Source organism: Rattus norvegicus, chromosome X (assembly GCF_021556685.1).
Source record: "Rattus norvegicus strain SHRSP/BbbUtx chromosome X, alternate assembly SHRSP_T2T, whole genome shotgun sequence".
In the NCBI taxonomy this organism is placed as follows: Eukaryota; Metazoa; Chordata; class Mammalia; order Rodentia; family Muridae; genus Rattus; species Rattus norvegicus.
The window spans coordinates 116726499-116740681 of record NC_141554.1 but is presented as its reverse complement, the minus strand read 5'-3'; the positions used below and the strand labels follow the sequence as shown (position 1 = coordinate 116740681).

At 40.3% G+C, this 14183-nt stretch overlaps 1 protein-coding gene across 1 annotated transcript in view; it reads left to right on the top strand.

Annotated features, from left to right (window-relative positions):
- Nucleotides 1-14183, top strand: part of Trpc5 (transient receptor potential cation channel, subfamily C, member 5) — a 280812-nt gene that overhangs the window by 165186 nt on the left and 101443 nt on the right. Inside the window, exon 3 of the mRNA NM_080898.3 lies at nucleotides 12211-12732. Coding sequence (NP_543174.1) covers nucleotides 12211-12732 — 522 coding nt within the window. The remainder of the gene's footprint in view (nucleotides 1-12210; nucleotides 12733-14183) is intronic.

Sequence of the window (14183 nt, the reverse complement as noted above, 5' to 3'; positions counted from 1 at the left end):
CTGGTATAGAATGGGCTAGGACTATGCAGACTATAGATCTCAAAAGAAATGAGCAATGAAGGAGTCTGACAAAAGAAAGTCCTAATTAATGAAGCATTTAGATTAGTGAATGACGATGTTTTGTGATTTCTTTATTATTAATTAACTTGGTTCTTTGACACTTTCATATTATTCATATGGACAATTGTATATATATAGTATATACATTGATATATATATTAAAATACAATATTATACAGTATATATTATTGTACAATGTATATACAATTACTTTCTAATTACTTTCTCCCCCTGCCCTCTCATGTCTCCCTTGATCCTTATGACTTTTAGTTTTGTTGTATGACCCATTTCATTTAACCAGGACCATATGTGTAACCATTGGATTAGCACTATCCACTGGACCCTCATGTGATCATGAGTGGGTACCCAGCTCAAGGCAATGACTCTCCTTCTCTTTGATTCACCAGTAAATGTGCAGAAGTGCGAGCTAGAGACCCTGAGCCTCTTCTCCATCCATGCCTGACTGTTGACATTCTTCTATAGACTCAATGCTTGCAGGCATTTGCGGCTGCCAACTTTGTGATTAGAAAGGACATGGCATTTCCCAGCCCATTCTTCTACCATCTAGCTCTTACATTCTTTCTGCCCCTTCTTCCATAAAGTTATAGGAGATGGTAAAAATATCGTGTTTAGGTTTGAGCAGTCATCCGCCACTCATTTATTCTTAACACCTTTTATAGCCATGAGTCTCTGCATTCATTAATGTTCACTGAGAAGAGATGCTTCACTTACTAAGGCTAAGAGTATGATTTGTCTACAGGTATAAACGTAACTATTTAGAAGGCAGTTTGATGGTGTATTAATTTAACTTCATGATGATATATAGTTTTCCCCCAGGACCTATGACCTCCAATGCCATAGGATTTTTTTTTAAACTTGGCTTACAATACCAAACATAAATTCCTTCCTATAAAATGGGCCTCAAATCCAATCAGAAAAAATTTCATTACCCTCATAACCATAGTACCATGACTACATTAATGAGTACAGCTTGTGTGGCAGGTTGGTCTCTTAGTTCATAGGGATCACAGCTGGGGAAAAACTTTTGATGCCATTTATCTTCCCCAGTAGGCTGCCCAGCACCTTCTAGGACTATAAAAACCACAGGAAGGAGGCTTCTAGCTCAGTTTCAACTTGCTTTCTCTATATTTTGCAACCAGGGTATGTGGTGTTACCAACATTAGGTTCCTATCATCTAGTTCTCTGAGGCAATCAAGAGGAAGAGAAAGAATGTGTATTGTTTGTGGTGGAGCTCTAGGTCTTCCCTGACCAGGAACTCGTAAGAAGGTATCCTACCTCTAACACTGAGACTTTTGTTTAATAACCCACAGCTTCGAAGAACAGCTTTTTCCAGCCTCCATTGGCTACTTTTAACTGCTTGCAGTGAGATGGGCTAGCAAAGAAATAACTTAAAATAGAACTTATAATTAAAAGGGAAACAGAGCAGAAAGCTTTAGAAAATTCACAGCCCAGCCATGGGCTGGAGACTAAAGGAACATTTCAAAAGAAGGAACCCAGAGTGTAACTGAGCAAGGGCTTGATAAAGAGATTAATGGGAAAAGGTCAAGGAACCCTCAAGATAAAGGAAGAAAAGCACATTAGGTGCTTCAGAAAATTTTAAGTCTTCCCCTACCATTCCAGGTTCAAAGTTTCAGAGGACAGGATAGTTGGACAGATAAGCCAGGGACATGTACACATGTTCACTACTTGGGACAGCCTCAAGTACTGCTTCACAAATTAGACTCCAGTGCTTTTTCGTCACCCTGGCTAAGAGTCAAGCAGAACAAGGTGTTGCTCAACCTTCCACTGAGAAAACACAAGCTATACTTGGCAACATCTACCTTGTGCTAATTCTGCTGATGCACAGAATACAATGGACAGGGACATGGAGACATCTATCTATATTTCAAAGCATGTTTCTGACAAAAGGAAAACAAGGCAGAGGATTATCGCATGGTCAGAGTCATTACGGACAGCTCTGATGAGATAAATATTGAAGAAGACTAAGAGGTTAGACCTATCACAGAAACCCCCTGTGAAGACAATGCTTCCTAGAGCTTAAGTAAGGCTGCCACTGAGACCTTAAAACTGTGTGGCTATGACTCCAGCATGGTAGAGCTATAGGTGAGGGATGACTTTCTAAGGCATTGAGACTCTATGCCCTAACCAATATGCCTAGAAAGGATTATGTGGAGTCAATGGTGATTATGCTAGAGTTTAAGACCAAGTGAGATTTTTTTCCTGTTGAGGTTGAGGCATCTATGCAGCCTGTCAACGCTTTCTTTTCAACTGCTTCTCCCCTCTGAAATAGGAATAGCTTCGAGACAGTAATAGTTTATTTTGGTTTATTTTCTTTATTCATTACTTTCAAGGGTAATCATGAGAACATAGCTTCGTAACTTTCCTTTCACCCACTACCAACCAAATAGGCTCCGTTTTTTTAATCATCAAAGCACTTCTATTCCTGAACTGGAATACCTGGTCATAATTATCATCGTGAAACTCTATGGATCGAAACTGCCTAAACAAAATAGAGAAATCCCCAGTTTCTCTGTTCACAAAAAGCTCCTCTTTTTATCCATCTCTTATTTTGCTGGCAAGCATGTTCTTATCAAGATCTGTAGCCAAAACTATTGTAAAATAATAAATGGTTATTTACATTGAATCTGATCATATAGTTGATAGCAAATTGGTTACCATATAACACCACAGTCCCATGTCTACACCAGAGTTCTGCACCCTATCCAGAAACCATTATTATGCTATCTACATTAACGTTGGCTATATAATGAATAGCAATATGGTAAAATAACCAGCTTTTCACCAGAAGACTGAGACGGGATGCCATCCTCTTTCTAAATAAAGCAATCTACAAAGGGATTTCATTTAAAAAATCACATAGAGACATATAGAAAATGAAACAAGAACTATGGCCTTCCTGAATGGCTGTTTGCATCAAATTCAGCCCCAGACCTTTATTATTATTATTATTATTATTATTATTATTATTATTATTATTATTAACTTGAGTATTTCTTATATACATTTCGAGTGTTATTCCCTTTCCCGGTTTCCGGGCAAACATCCCCCTAATCCCTCCCCTTCCCCTCCTTTATGGGTGTTCCCCTCCCCATCCTCCCCCCATTGCTGCCCTCCCCCCAACAATCTAGTTCACTGGGGGTTCAGTCTTAGCAGGACTCAGGGCTTCCCCTTCCACTGGTGCTCTTACTAGGATATTCATTGCTACCTATGAGGTCAGAGTCCAGGGTCAGTCCATGTATAGTCTTTGGGTAATGGCTTAGTCCCTGGAAGCTCTGGTTGCTTGGCATTGTTGTACATATGGGGTCTCGAGCCCCTTCAAGCTCTTCCAGTTCTTTCTCTGATTCCTTCAACGGGGGTCCTATTCTCAGTTCAGTGGTTTGCTGCTGGCATTCGCCTCTGCATTTGCTGTATTCTGGCTGTGTCTCTCAGGAGAGATCTACATCCGGTTCCTGTTGGCCTGCACTTCTTTGCTTCATCCATCTTGTCTAATTGGATGGCTGTATATGCATGGGCCACATGTGGGGCAGGCTCTGAATGGGTGTTCCTTCTGTGTCTGTTTTAATCTTTGCCTCTCTATTCCCTGCCAAGGGTATTCTTGTTCCCTTTTAAAGAAGGAGTGAAGCATTCACATTTTGATCATCCGTCTTGAGTTTCATTTGTTCTAGGCATCTAGGGTAATTCAAGCATTTGGGCTAATAGCCACTTATCAATGAGTGCATACCATGTGTGTTTTTCTGTGATTGGGTTACCTCACTCAGGATGATATTTTCCAATTCCAACCATTTGCCTACGAATTTCATAAAGTCGTTGTTTTTGATAGCTGAGTAATATTCCATTGTGTAGATGTACCACATTTTCTGTATTCATTCCTCTGTTGAAGGGCATCTGGGTTCTTTCCAGCTTCTGGCTATTATAAATAAGGCTGCGATGAACATAGTGGAGCACGTGTCTTTTTTATATGTTGAGCCCCAGACCTTTCTGCAATGGTAACTAAAACCCAGGTCACACTAGCAAAATACGGGGTTCATTTTTTGTGTGCAATACGAGAAATACATTGGTGAGACCATCACTCCTAAAATTTTCCCCATCACAATAAAATGTATGCCTGGTTTATTTCTTGACTCATAAGCTGTTTTCTTGATTTCCTGGGAAAATGTGAAGAACACACACATAGCTGCCTACTACTTCCTAGTTATGTGTCTTTTTTAAGGCATTGGACTTGTCTTTGGACGGGTTTCCTCTTATGTAACATGAAGGAATTATTATCCCTATAGCATAGAGTAATAGTGAAGACTAAATTATAATCCTCAGTGTGTTCACTCTATGCAGAAAAGACTCAATAAATGCTAACTCTTAGTGTTGGGCTTTTCCTTGATAAGGTGACCCTGGCCACTGTTTTGTGTGCTGTTTTTTAACGCAATCTTGAATTAATTGTACTTGAGCACATGCTCACATGCGGTAACAATTGTGTGAGTGCATATGTATGTGGGTACATGTGCCTTCTTCCTAAGATGGGTTGGTGCCTGGGGTCTTCTTCAGTCATTCTTCGCCTTATTTTTTGAGACAAGTTCTTTCCATGAACCAATTAGGCTAGGTTGGCTGGCCACTGAGGCCCTAGAAACTTCCGATCTCTGCCCTCCCCTACACTGGGGGTTACAGGCACATGTCACTGTGACCAGCCTTTTACATAGGCATTCGTTATCTAAACTGGAGTTGACATGTTTCCACAGAAACTGCTTTATCCACTGAACCATCTTGCCAGCCCCATATTGTTGATTTTATTTAGCTTTCTAAAAATCAGGTGAACTCTATGGCATTTTCCTTGCTGTGGTTTGAATGTAAGGCATCTTCTCCCTAAATCTATATGTTAGAAGATTGATTTCAGAGGTGCTGGTAGGATTGATGTTATTGAGAGGTGCTGTGGACCTTTGGTAACAGGGCTTACTGGGAAGTTTTTGTATGATTGAGGCTGTGCCTTTAAATGGCTTGTGATACCAAAGCCAGCACTCTCTGTCTCTCTTGCTCCAACGTGGATTCATGCCATTGCCATCTGCCACCTTTTCCAGAGGCCAAACGTATTGGCCATGTGATCTTGAGTTTGAACTCAAGTCTTAGCTAAATCTTTTCTCTTTATGAGTGAATTGGCTCATATATTTTTTGTAGTAACATGAAGCTGAGTGATGCAATCCTCTAATAAATTTTGTTTGTTGTAGTTGTCTACTCTAAATTATTAACCTAAATTGTCTAGATATATAAGCATTAAAATCAGCTGACATGATTCAGCAAATCGTAACTCTAATGGTCCTGTTTTCTCAAGTCTGGAAAGCACCTTCTTCCCCATTGGATGCCAATGCCCGTCTCTAACATAGGTCAACTACTGGCTACCTAACCTTCCTGGGATGCACAGGAGCATGTAATGGATGTGATTAGCTATCAGAGTTCTCCATTTCTGTGTAAAACAGAAGAATGAAATTTCACTTCTAATAGTTTCTGAACAAAGTTGACCATAGATTTTCTCTGACATGTTACAATGGGGAGGAGGTGATTGTAATTTCTATCACTCTAGGCAGAAGGCAGGAGATTCATTTCCAAATGATGCTCCAGGCTAGTTCTGTGAGGAGGTAGCCACCAGAAGATGTTGGGTGTCTGTGAACGGATGGTATTGTGGGTATGAATGAAGAGGCTACTGAAAAGGGTCTTCCTTTTGAAATTGAAAATAAGTGGTTCAAATTTCAGAAGGCTGTGATAACATTCTACCAAGAATGCTTGCCTAACTCTGGAAAAACCATGTCCAGAAAATTGCCAAGTAGTCTATCCTGTTCAGGAATGAGGTTAAAGGAAGTTAATGCATCCTTTGGGTCCTTCATGAACAATAGCTTTTATAAAAGCTTGAGCTAGTCTTCAAAGTGGAGAGATTACATATGCCATCACCCATCCCTCCTTGTAGAGGTCAATAGAATTTAGATGAAAATATAAGGAAGGGAACTTTATCTCATTTGGTTCATTACAGGGATGAGCCCTTAACTGAGCAATTCTATCCTATGCTGACTAATCTAGAAGGATCCTAATGCTTACTACTTAGCTTTCAACAAGGATTCCTTGGGAATTCTTGGTAAGAACAAACTCAGTAAGGTCTAAATGCAAAGCCAGAGAGAGGCAGGCATGTGACTTCGTTAATGGTCCTGTCCTTAGCATACATCAGTGCAAATTCTCAAATTCAATCAAGTCAGTTGATATACCAGGTTTCTTGTAGATAATATAAGCCTAATTTAATTTATTAGCCTGATGATTTCCCTCTCTTCTTCCACCCTCCCTGTCAGCTTCTTTTTTATTTCATTAAAAGAAAGATATGATTTTTAACTGGAAGCCTAAGATCATTCAGCCTGATGCTTTGTAGTTCAAAGAGAAGCAAGTTTAGGTAAGAAAAAATAAAATTGACATTTGTATGTGACCTTTATCTGAATAACAAACAAACCAACAGTTACAGGATATTTAAAGGGACAATAACAAATTATGATTCTCAAACAAATTTAAAATTAACATATGTCAAAGGGTTTGTTTTACTTATCAATTAGCAAGGAAATTCATAAACAGGGCTCTGCAAATTGTGGCACATAAACTAAATCCTGTGGTCATCATCTGCTTTTTCAAATGAAATTTCTGTTGGGAGCACAGCTACATTTAATCATTTAAGCGTTGCCTGTGGCTATTTTGTGCTACAATGGCATCAATGTAAGATCCCACAATGCTAAAATATTCACTCTGTTGTCTTTGACAGGAAAAATACGTTGTAGACCATCAAGAATATTGAAGTAAATTTATAGATGTATGCAAAGTATTAATTATCTGCAAGATTATATGAATCCCACCAGATAAGAAATAATTTGCGTTACAATGTATAGAGTGGTATTTTTTTTAATCAAAGGGTATAAATAACCCAAAAAATGTAGGGGGCAGAACTTCCAATTTCCTGCTTTGCACAATGCAAAGTTGTTCTCAGGTTTTCTTGCCAATTGCTAAGAAAGAGCCGTGCCTGGTAGCAAAGTTTCCTCTATCTGTAGAAGAGAAGGCTACATACTGTGTGATGACATGGAAGACCTTGGGGAGATCTACTGTCACACCTGCATCACCCACAGGTCACTTCTGGAAATCTGCGACTTTTAGAAAGACCAAAATGTTCTTTCTAGAGTTTATCGGCTAAAATGCAAATACCCTCTATAGAGCACGGCCAATATAGGTTAATCAATAATTAATGACTTGATACTGGCTCCACTCCCAAAAGAATAGCTGAACAGTCACTCATACGGATAGAAAATTCTAAGGACCTCCATAAAGATTTGATCAAATTTAGTCAATAAACATATAGAAATACTCTATAATATATGAACAGCTCCAAGAAGGCAGTACTGGTGAACCTTACTTGGGAGATTTACCATGACCGGGATGTGTCATCAAATGAAAAGCAGAGATGAAAGCTCTAGGTTAACTTGCATTGAGCAAGTAAAAGAGACATAATTTAATGAGGTAGTACTCTTAAGTTTTTACATCCATCAAAGTTTTTATCTAGAACACCAATAACAACAAGAAAAATAATTGTAAACCAGGTATAATGGTGCAGACATGTGATCTTAAAACTTGGGCTGACAAAGCAGGAAGATCTTGTTTTTGAGGGTAACCTGGTCTACAAAGTGAAACCCTGTCTCAAAAAAGTAAGACTTCTTTTCAAATTACTTTGCTGGGAAGTGTTTCTGTTGGTATACTTGTTTGTTGTGACAGTTATAGCTGAAAACTTCGTATGTTCCTATATAAGCGGTACACAATATACACAATCTGTTTCGGTTATGTTTCAACCATGTAACAAAATCCTGGGCACAAAGAACATAAGTAAGGCAGGATTTATTCAGGCTCACGGTTTCAGAAGACTCACTTCAAGGTCATGGGGGTATGGTGGAACAGGACTGTTCAAATCATGTCACCCAGGAAGCAGGCTTATAGAAAGGGGACGGAGATATAGTCTCCAAGGAGTGTTCTCCCTACCTAATTATCTCCAATGATGTTCCACCCCATATTTTCGCTATCTCTCAATAATGCCCTCATATTATGAATCAATCAAAGGATTAATTCTTTGATTATTTCAGAGGCCTCAGGATCTAATCATCTGTGGAAATAGCATCACAGACATCCAGAGAGGTGCTTTACTGAATTCCTACACTTTCCGATCTGATTAAGTTGAAAATTCAGGTTAACCATCCTTTGCTCTGGACCCCATCTGCTCTTCACCCCAAGCTCCTTCTTCCCTTTTTTCAGAATGTGTCAACTTCCCTCATTCCTGCTCCCAAAATGATCATGTTGCAGCTTCCTCCTGTGCCTTTCACAGACACATTGATGTTTTTTAACTGACATATCCCCAAAAAGATCAGTCTATGGATCCAGTGGGAAGTCTTTTATGACACGCTATGACACAGGAATGGAAGATACAATTCAGACATGAGTAAAATAGAGACAATGCCCTAATGCATCTCCAACAGTTGGGATGTTGAATGGATGAGGTTAACAACGATGACTTCCACTCATCCTCTGTCAATTGTACATGGTGGTGTTTCATGAGCTCACTTTATACCTTTACTTGGGTTCCAGGAATCAAACTCAGGTCACTAGGCTTGGGTGACAAGTGGTTTTACCTGCTGAGCCACCATGTAGTCATTGTTGTTGAGACAGGGTTTTGCTGTGAAGCTCAGACTTGAGACTTAAAATGCTTCTGTCTCAACCTCCTGTGGAGGCATAAATTTTTTGCAGCCTACTTTTAATAAGGGTTCAACTTCTCCTCTATCCCACCACCCAGCAGAGGTAGTGGGAGAGAAAAGTTATTAGTATATAGGAGAAGTGGACCTGCTCAACAATAGTTCTTTGGCAGAGCTGGATCTTCTTTGGCAGCAGTTCAGTCTCGTAGCAAACACCAAATATAGCTCAGCATCTGAAGACCAGTCAGTCCATTAGGCAGGCAGACACCAGACATGAACCAGCAACTGCAGTTCAGTCCTGAAGAAAGCAACAGGCTCGCCAACCAGCCTGAGGCAAGGCAGCAGAAGTAGCAAGCTGCCTCAGGAACCACAGGAGCAGTTCTTGGGCGAGTTCCTTTCAATGTCAGAGTTATCACAAGTTGAGCTCAACAATGCTATGTAAGGTGAACCAATACACGCATGTCTCTAGCGAATAACATGTTGAATCAAACCAAACCAAGGCTCAGTGTTCATCTCCCACTGTCTGTGGGGTCATATTTACAATCTTCCCTCCATCCTTTCACCTATGTGCCCCAGCAAAACATCTTTTGACATAACTTGCCAAAGAACTAGAAGTTTCCACTTCATTTGATCCTTGAAGCTGGAATTTCAGGTGATTATGAGCCACTCACATGCATGCTAGGACCTGACCTCTAGCCCTCGTGGTTGAATAGAAAGTTGTGCTGACCACTGGGGCCATCTGTACAGTGCTCTTTTGTACTTCGTTTGAGAACTGTCTGTCCAGTTAAGTTGTTTATTTTTTATTTACTACTTTGTCATTCCCCAAGGTCTATCAGTTGATCCTGGATTCCATCAAGTTGACAATTAACACTGCTCTTCACAAGGAAGCAAAGAAGTATACAGATACAGAACAATATAAAGTGGCATCAGAAAAGTAGTTATCCTGGATAAAATCTAGAAGCCATAATATTGCAATAGGCAGTGGCAGGGAAGGCATGGTCTCTTTGGAAAAATTTTCCTCTCTGGTCTCAAGTAACCAGAAAAATGAAGTAGAGAATCAGAATGTTCATTATTGGAATTAATGAACTCCAGAAAGCTTTTCATATTTCAAGCACACACACACTCCGTTCAGCTCCATGGCTAAACAGTAATCATGGGTACTGCTTTGGGTCTTGGACAGTCCTGTCAAGCACTGACAAGAAGAAAAGAGAGAAAAAGAGGATGAAAAGTATAAAGAGCAAGGAAGGAGTGGGTGGGAGGACACGTTGAACAGCGTGTTGGGAATCAGACCACGCCTCCACCCTCACCCGGAGAAAACTGCCCACCAGGTTGTCACCCACTCCACCTTCTCCTCACCATTTTAGATAATGACAAAGATTGAGAACCCTCCCTACCTAGAGAAAGGACAGATTTTCCTGATCTGAACTCTGTTCTTTCTAAGCAGCCTGTGACAAAATGCTCTCTTTCCATCTCTCCCCACTCCACGGCTTTCTGCCAGTTGTGTTTATGTTCTTTTCCAGGCCCACTCAGGCCTATTTCTTCCTAAGCCTGTAGGCTTATGTTAATTTCTGAGATGATTCTTTCCTCCGTCCAACTTATTTTATGAGTCGAGTTGTTCACTTCCCGCTGTTTGGTTTGTAGCTTCCCTTTCTCGAGGTTTTACAATGTTTACTCCTGTCTCTGCCCTAGCAATGGATGGCCAATAGCTTTCGGAGGCCAATGCAGCTACTGAGCAAGTGAAGCGGGTTTGTGGCAGTCCGCTTCCCCTCACCTTTCCTGCTTCCCTCCTTTCTGACCACTCCCCTATTTAGAAGTCCCTTAGGAAGCAAAACATGGAAGAAAACAGTAACTCTTGCTTTTCTAAGGTCATGAGTAACTCTAGATTGTTGCTGCTGTTGTTTTCAAAAGTAAAACGGAAGTGTTGATTAAAACAATATTTTTCTACTTTATGAGAATCCCACCTGTCCCTGTTCTTTTCTTCCCAGCAAACATGAAACATGAGCTTTGACACTGTGCTCTTCTTTTCCTCAAATATAATGAGATCAGTATTTCCCCTTTTCCTGGAATGCCACTCATGCTTCACATTCTCAGAGCTCCCTTCCAAAAGGCTTCCTGTCATTTCCCAGTACTCCTTCATCTTCTGGTTATGTGAGTCTAGGGAGCTCCCTCACATTTCTTTTCATTTTGAAATAGTCTTCTGTACCCCCAGTGTCCTTGTATATATGTGTGTGTGCATCTGTATATACATATTTTACATACATACATACACACACACACACACACACACACATATATATATATATATATAAAATATGGAGATATATAAAATGTTTGAACTAATGTTCCTGTCTCCATCTCCAAGGTACTAAGATTACAGGTATTTGTGCATGCTAGACAAGCATTCTACTAACTCAGCTGTGACACAGTACCCTCTTGCTTTCTTTATTGGCCTGCAAACAGACTAAGTCCCCAAAGATATATTTTCAAGTGGGAAGGCTGTTTTAATTCATTGACCAGGTTTTCTGCACTTCTTTGGGTGTGCTCCCAAATGTATAAAGAACTCTGTACATTCTAGCTATATCTACCATTTCCAACAGACATCATATCTAGATATAACAGTTTTATCAAAGGTCCTTTTGTCATTAATGATGCTGTCCCACACCTAGAATTCCTCATGTACAGTATTACTTCTTCCTGAAAATACCTAATTCCCTCTATCTTCCTGGACCTAGAGGAAATTGAATTAGCCCTGCCGTTTAGTCTTCTAAAGTTCCACATGCATACAAAGTCAATACCGTGTGTGAGAGACTTTTCTTTTTGCCATTATTTATTTAGTTGCATGATCTTCAACGTGATTGCCTATCTTCTGTATTTCAAGTCAATATTCCAGCACTCTCCACAGCTCAATTAAAGCTATCCATATAGCATCATGAACTGTTATGCTCTTATGATTTGTTCAACTCAGCTCCAGATGGCCAGGAACAGTGTCCTCTCCTTTTTTGCTTCCTTTGTTCTATTAGTTAGAACTGGGTATATTGTACTAACATAAATTTAAGAGCTGAGCTCAACAGTTGCACTATCTTGTTTGAATTTTGGCTCTGCTACTGAAAACTACATAATCTTTGGTATGTCCATTAACCTCTCTCAGCTTCCTCTCATGGGAAGAATATTTACCAACTGAGTTGTTGTGAATATTAAATAAGTAAATATGAGTAATGTACTTAGGAAAGTGCCAAGAACACAGCAGTCTACAACATTAGAGCAGTTGCAAGAGAAAGGAAAAATTCAGTTTCTAAATTACCAGTGGATGCTCCTTCACGCCCCTAACTATAACTGTGCCCCTCTGTTTCTCATTTCGTGTGTGTAGGTTCCCACTCTGATGATGGACACCCAGTTCTCTGAGTTCACACCAGACATCACACCCATCATGTTGGCAGCCCACACCAACAACTATGAAATCATCAAATTGCTTGTCCAAAAGCGTGTCACTATCCCACGGCCCCACCAAATCCGCTGCAACTGTGTGGAGTGTGTGTCCAGTTCAGAAGTAGACAGCCTACGTCATTCAAGGTCCCGACTGAACATATACAAGGCACTGGCAAGCCCTTCGCTCATCGCCTTATCAAGTGAGGACCCTATCCTCACAGCATTCCGGCTGGGCTGGGAACTCAAGGAGCTGAGCAAGGTGGAAAATGAGTTCAAGGCTGAGTATGAGGAGCTCTCCCAACAGTGTAAGCTCTTTGCCAAGGACCTGCTGGATCAAGCTCGGAGCTCCCGAGAACTGGAGATCATTCTCAACCATCGAGATGACCACAGCGAAGAACTTGACCCACAGAAGTACCATGACCTGGCCAAGCTGAAGGTGGCAATCAAATATCACCAGAAAGAGGTAAGCTGAGATAATCTCTGTTTCCTGGAAGCTTAAAGATCCAGTGTCCACAGCATCAAAGCAAGACTCAGTAAGACTTCAAACATATATGTAGGTCGTGTGGGCCTCACAGATCCATTCGTCTGTGATGCAGACAAGCTTCTGGGTATTTCCTTTGTGACCAAACAAGTAGTCACCTGGTTCTTTGAAAAGAAAGCATTATAACATTCTACAAATCCTTGTCAGGCACTGTTCTCAGTGTTTGAAATACAGAGGATAAACACCAGTCCTCCTTGTTTGGAGGCATTTTGCAAGTTTAACTTTAGACTGTTTGGCTACATAAAATTTGTAAAAATAATGATCTTCATGATTTATGTTAGGATTTGAATACACTTGATCACTGATGTTTTTTACCATCAAAAATTCTTTTCATGTAGGATATTGTGAAACTATGTGGCTATTTTGGACACAAATAAATAAATGAAATCTAACTTTATCTTCACAATATTATCTATGGCAAGCGAATTTAGAATTTTCATGATAAACAAAATCCCTCAAGGTCCTTGGAAATGGAGCTAGAGAGGTGGATCAGTGGTTAAGAAAACTTAGGGTTCTTACAGAGGACCCAGGTCTGGTTCTCAGGGCCCACGTGGTGACACAACCATCTCTAACTCCAGTTTCAGGAAGTGCTTTCTTCTACCCTCTGTGGGATCCAGGAATGCCTGTAGTACACATTCATACATACAGGCAAAATACCCATAGACAGAAAATAAATAAATATTTCCAAAAACTTTAAGAAAAAATTTCATGAAAGGCGTGTAGTTTGTATGTCCTAACAAACTGAGAAGAAAAGAATATTAATTTTTATTTATTATTCTTCTATGTGTTTTCTTTCCTTAGTTTTGGTGGGGGGTGGCAGGGGTGGGGGAGGGAAGGTGCACACACATGTGTATTTGTGGGGCTGCTCTGGCTGGCCTTAGACACCTGACTCAATTCCTAAGTACTGAGTTCACAGACATGATCCACCACTTCCGGCTCTGAAGTTCCTTTTAGCCCTTCCTTCCTTCCTCCCTCCCTTCCTTCCTTCCTTCCTTCTGTCATTTATTTTATCTCGTTTTCAGTTTATTTTTTCTCTTATGATTCTTCATTTTCCTTCTACGCATCTAATAGTATTTTTAGGTATGTACGTGAGTGTCTGAGTGTATGCATCCACAGGTATGACATATTGATATATCCATATGTGAGTGGAGGTGTAGCATTCATTCATATACCCAGGGATCAGAGGAGGACAATGATTGTTCTACTCCATCACTACCTGCTTTATTTGAGGCAGGCTCTTCCACTGAACTTCAAGCTAAGTTGGTGGCCAAAAACCTTCTAATAGTCATGCCTATCATATCCTCTCCTCCCCCTCTACACACAGCACTGTTGTTACAGGCATGTACAACCATGCCCAGCATTTTTTTCCCCGT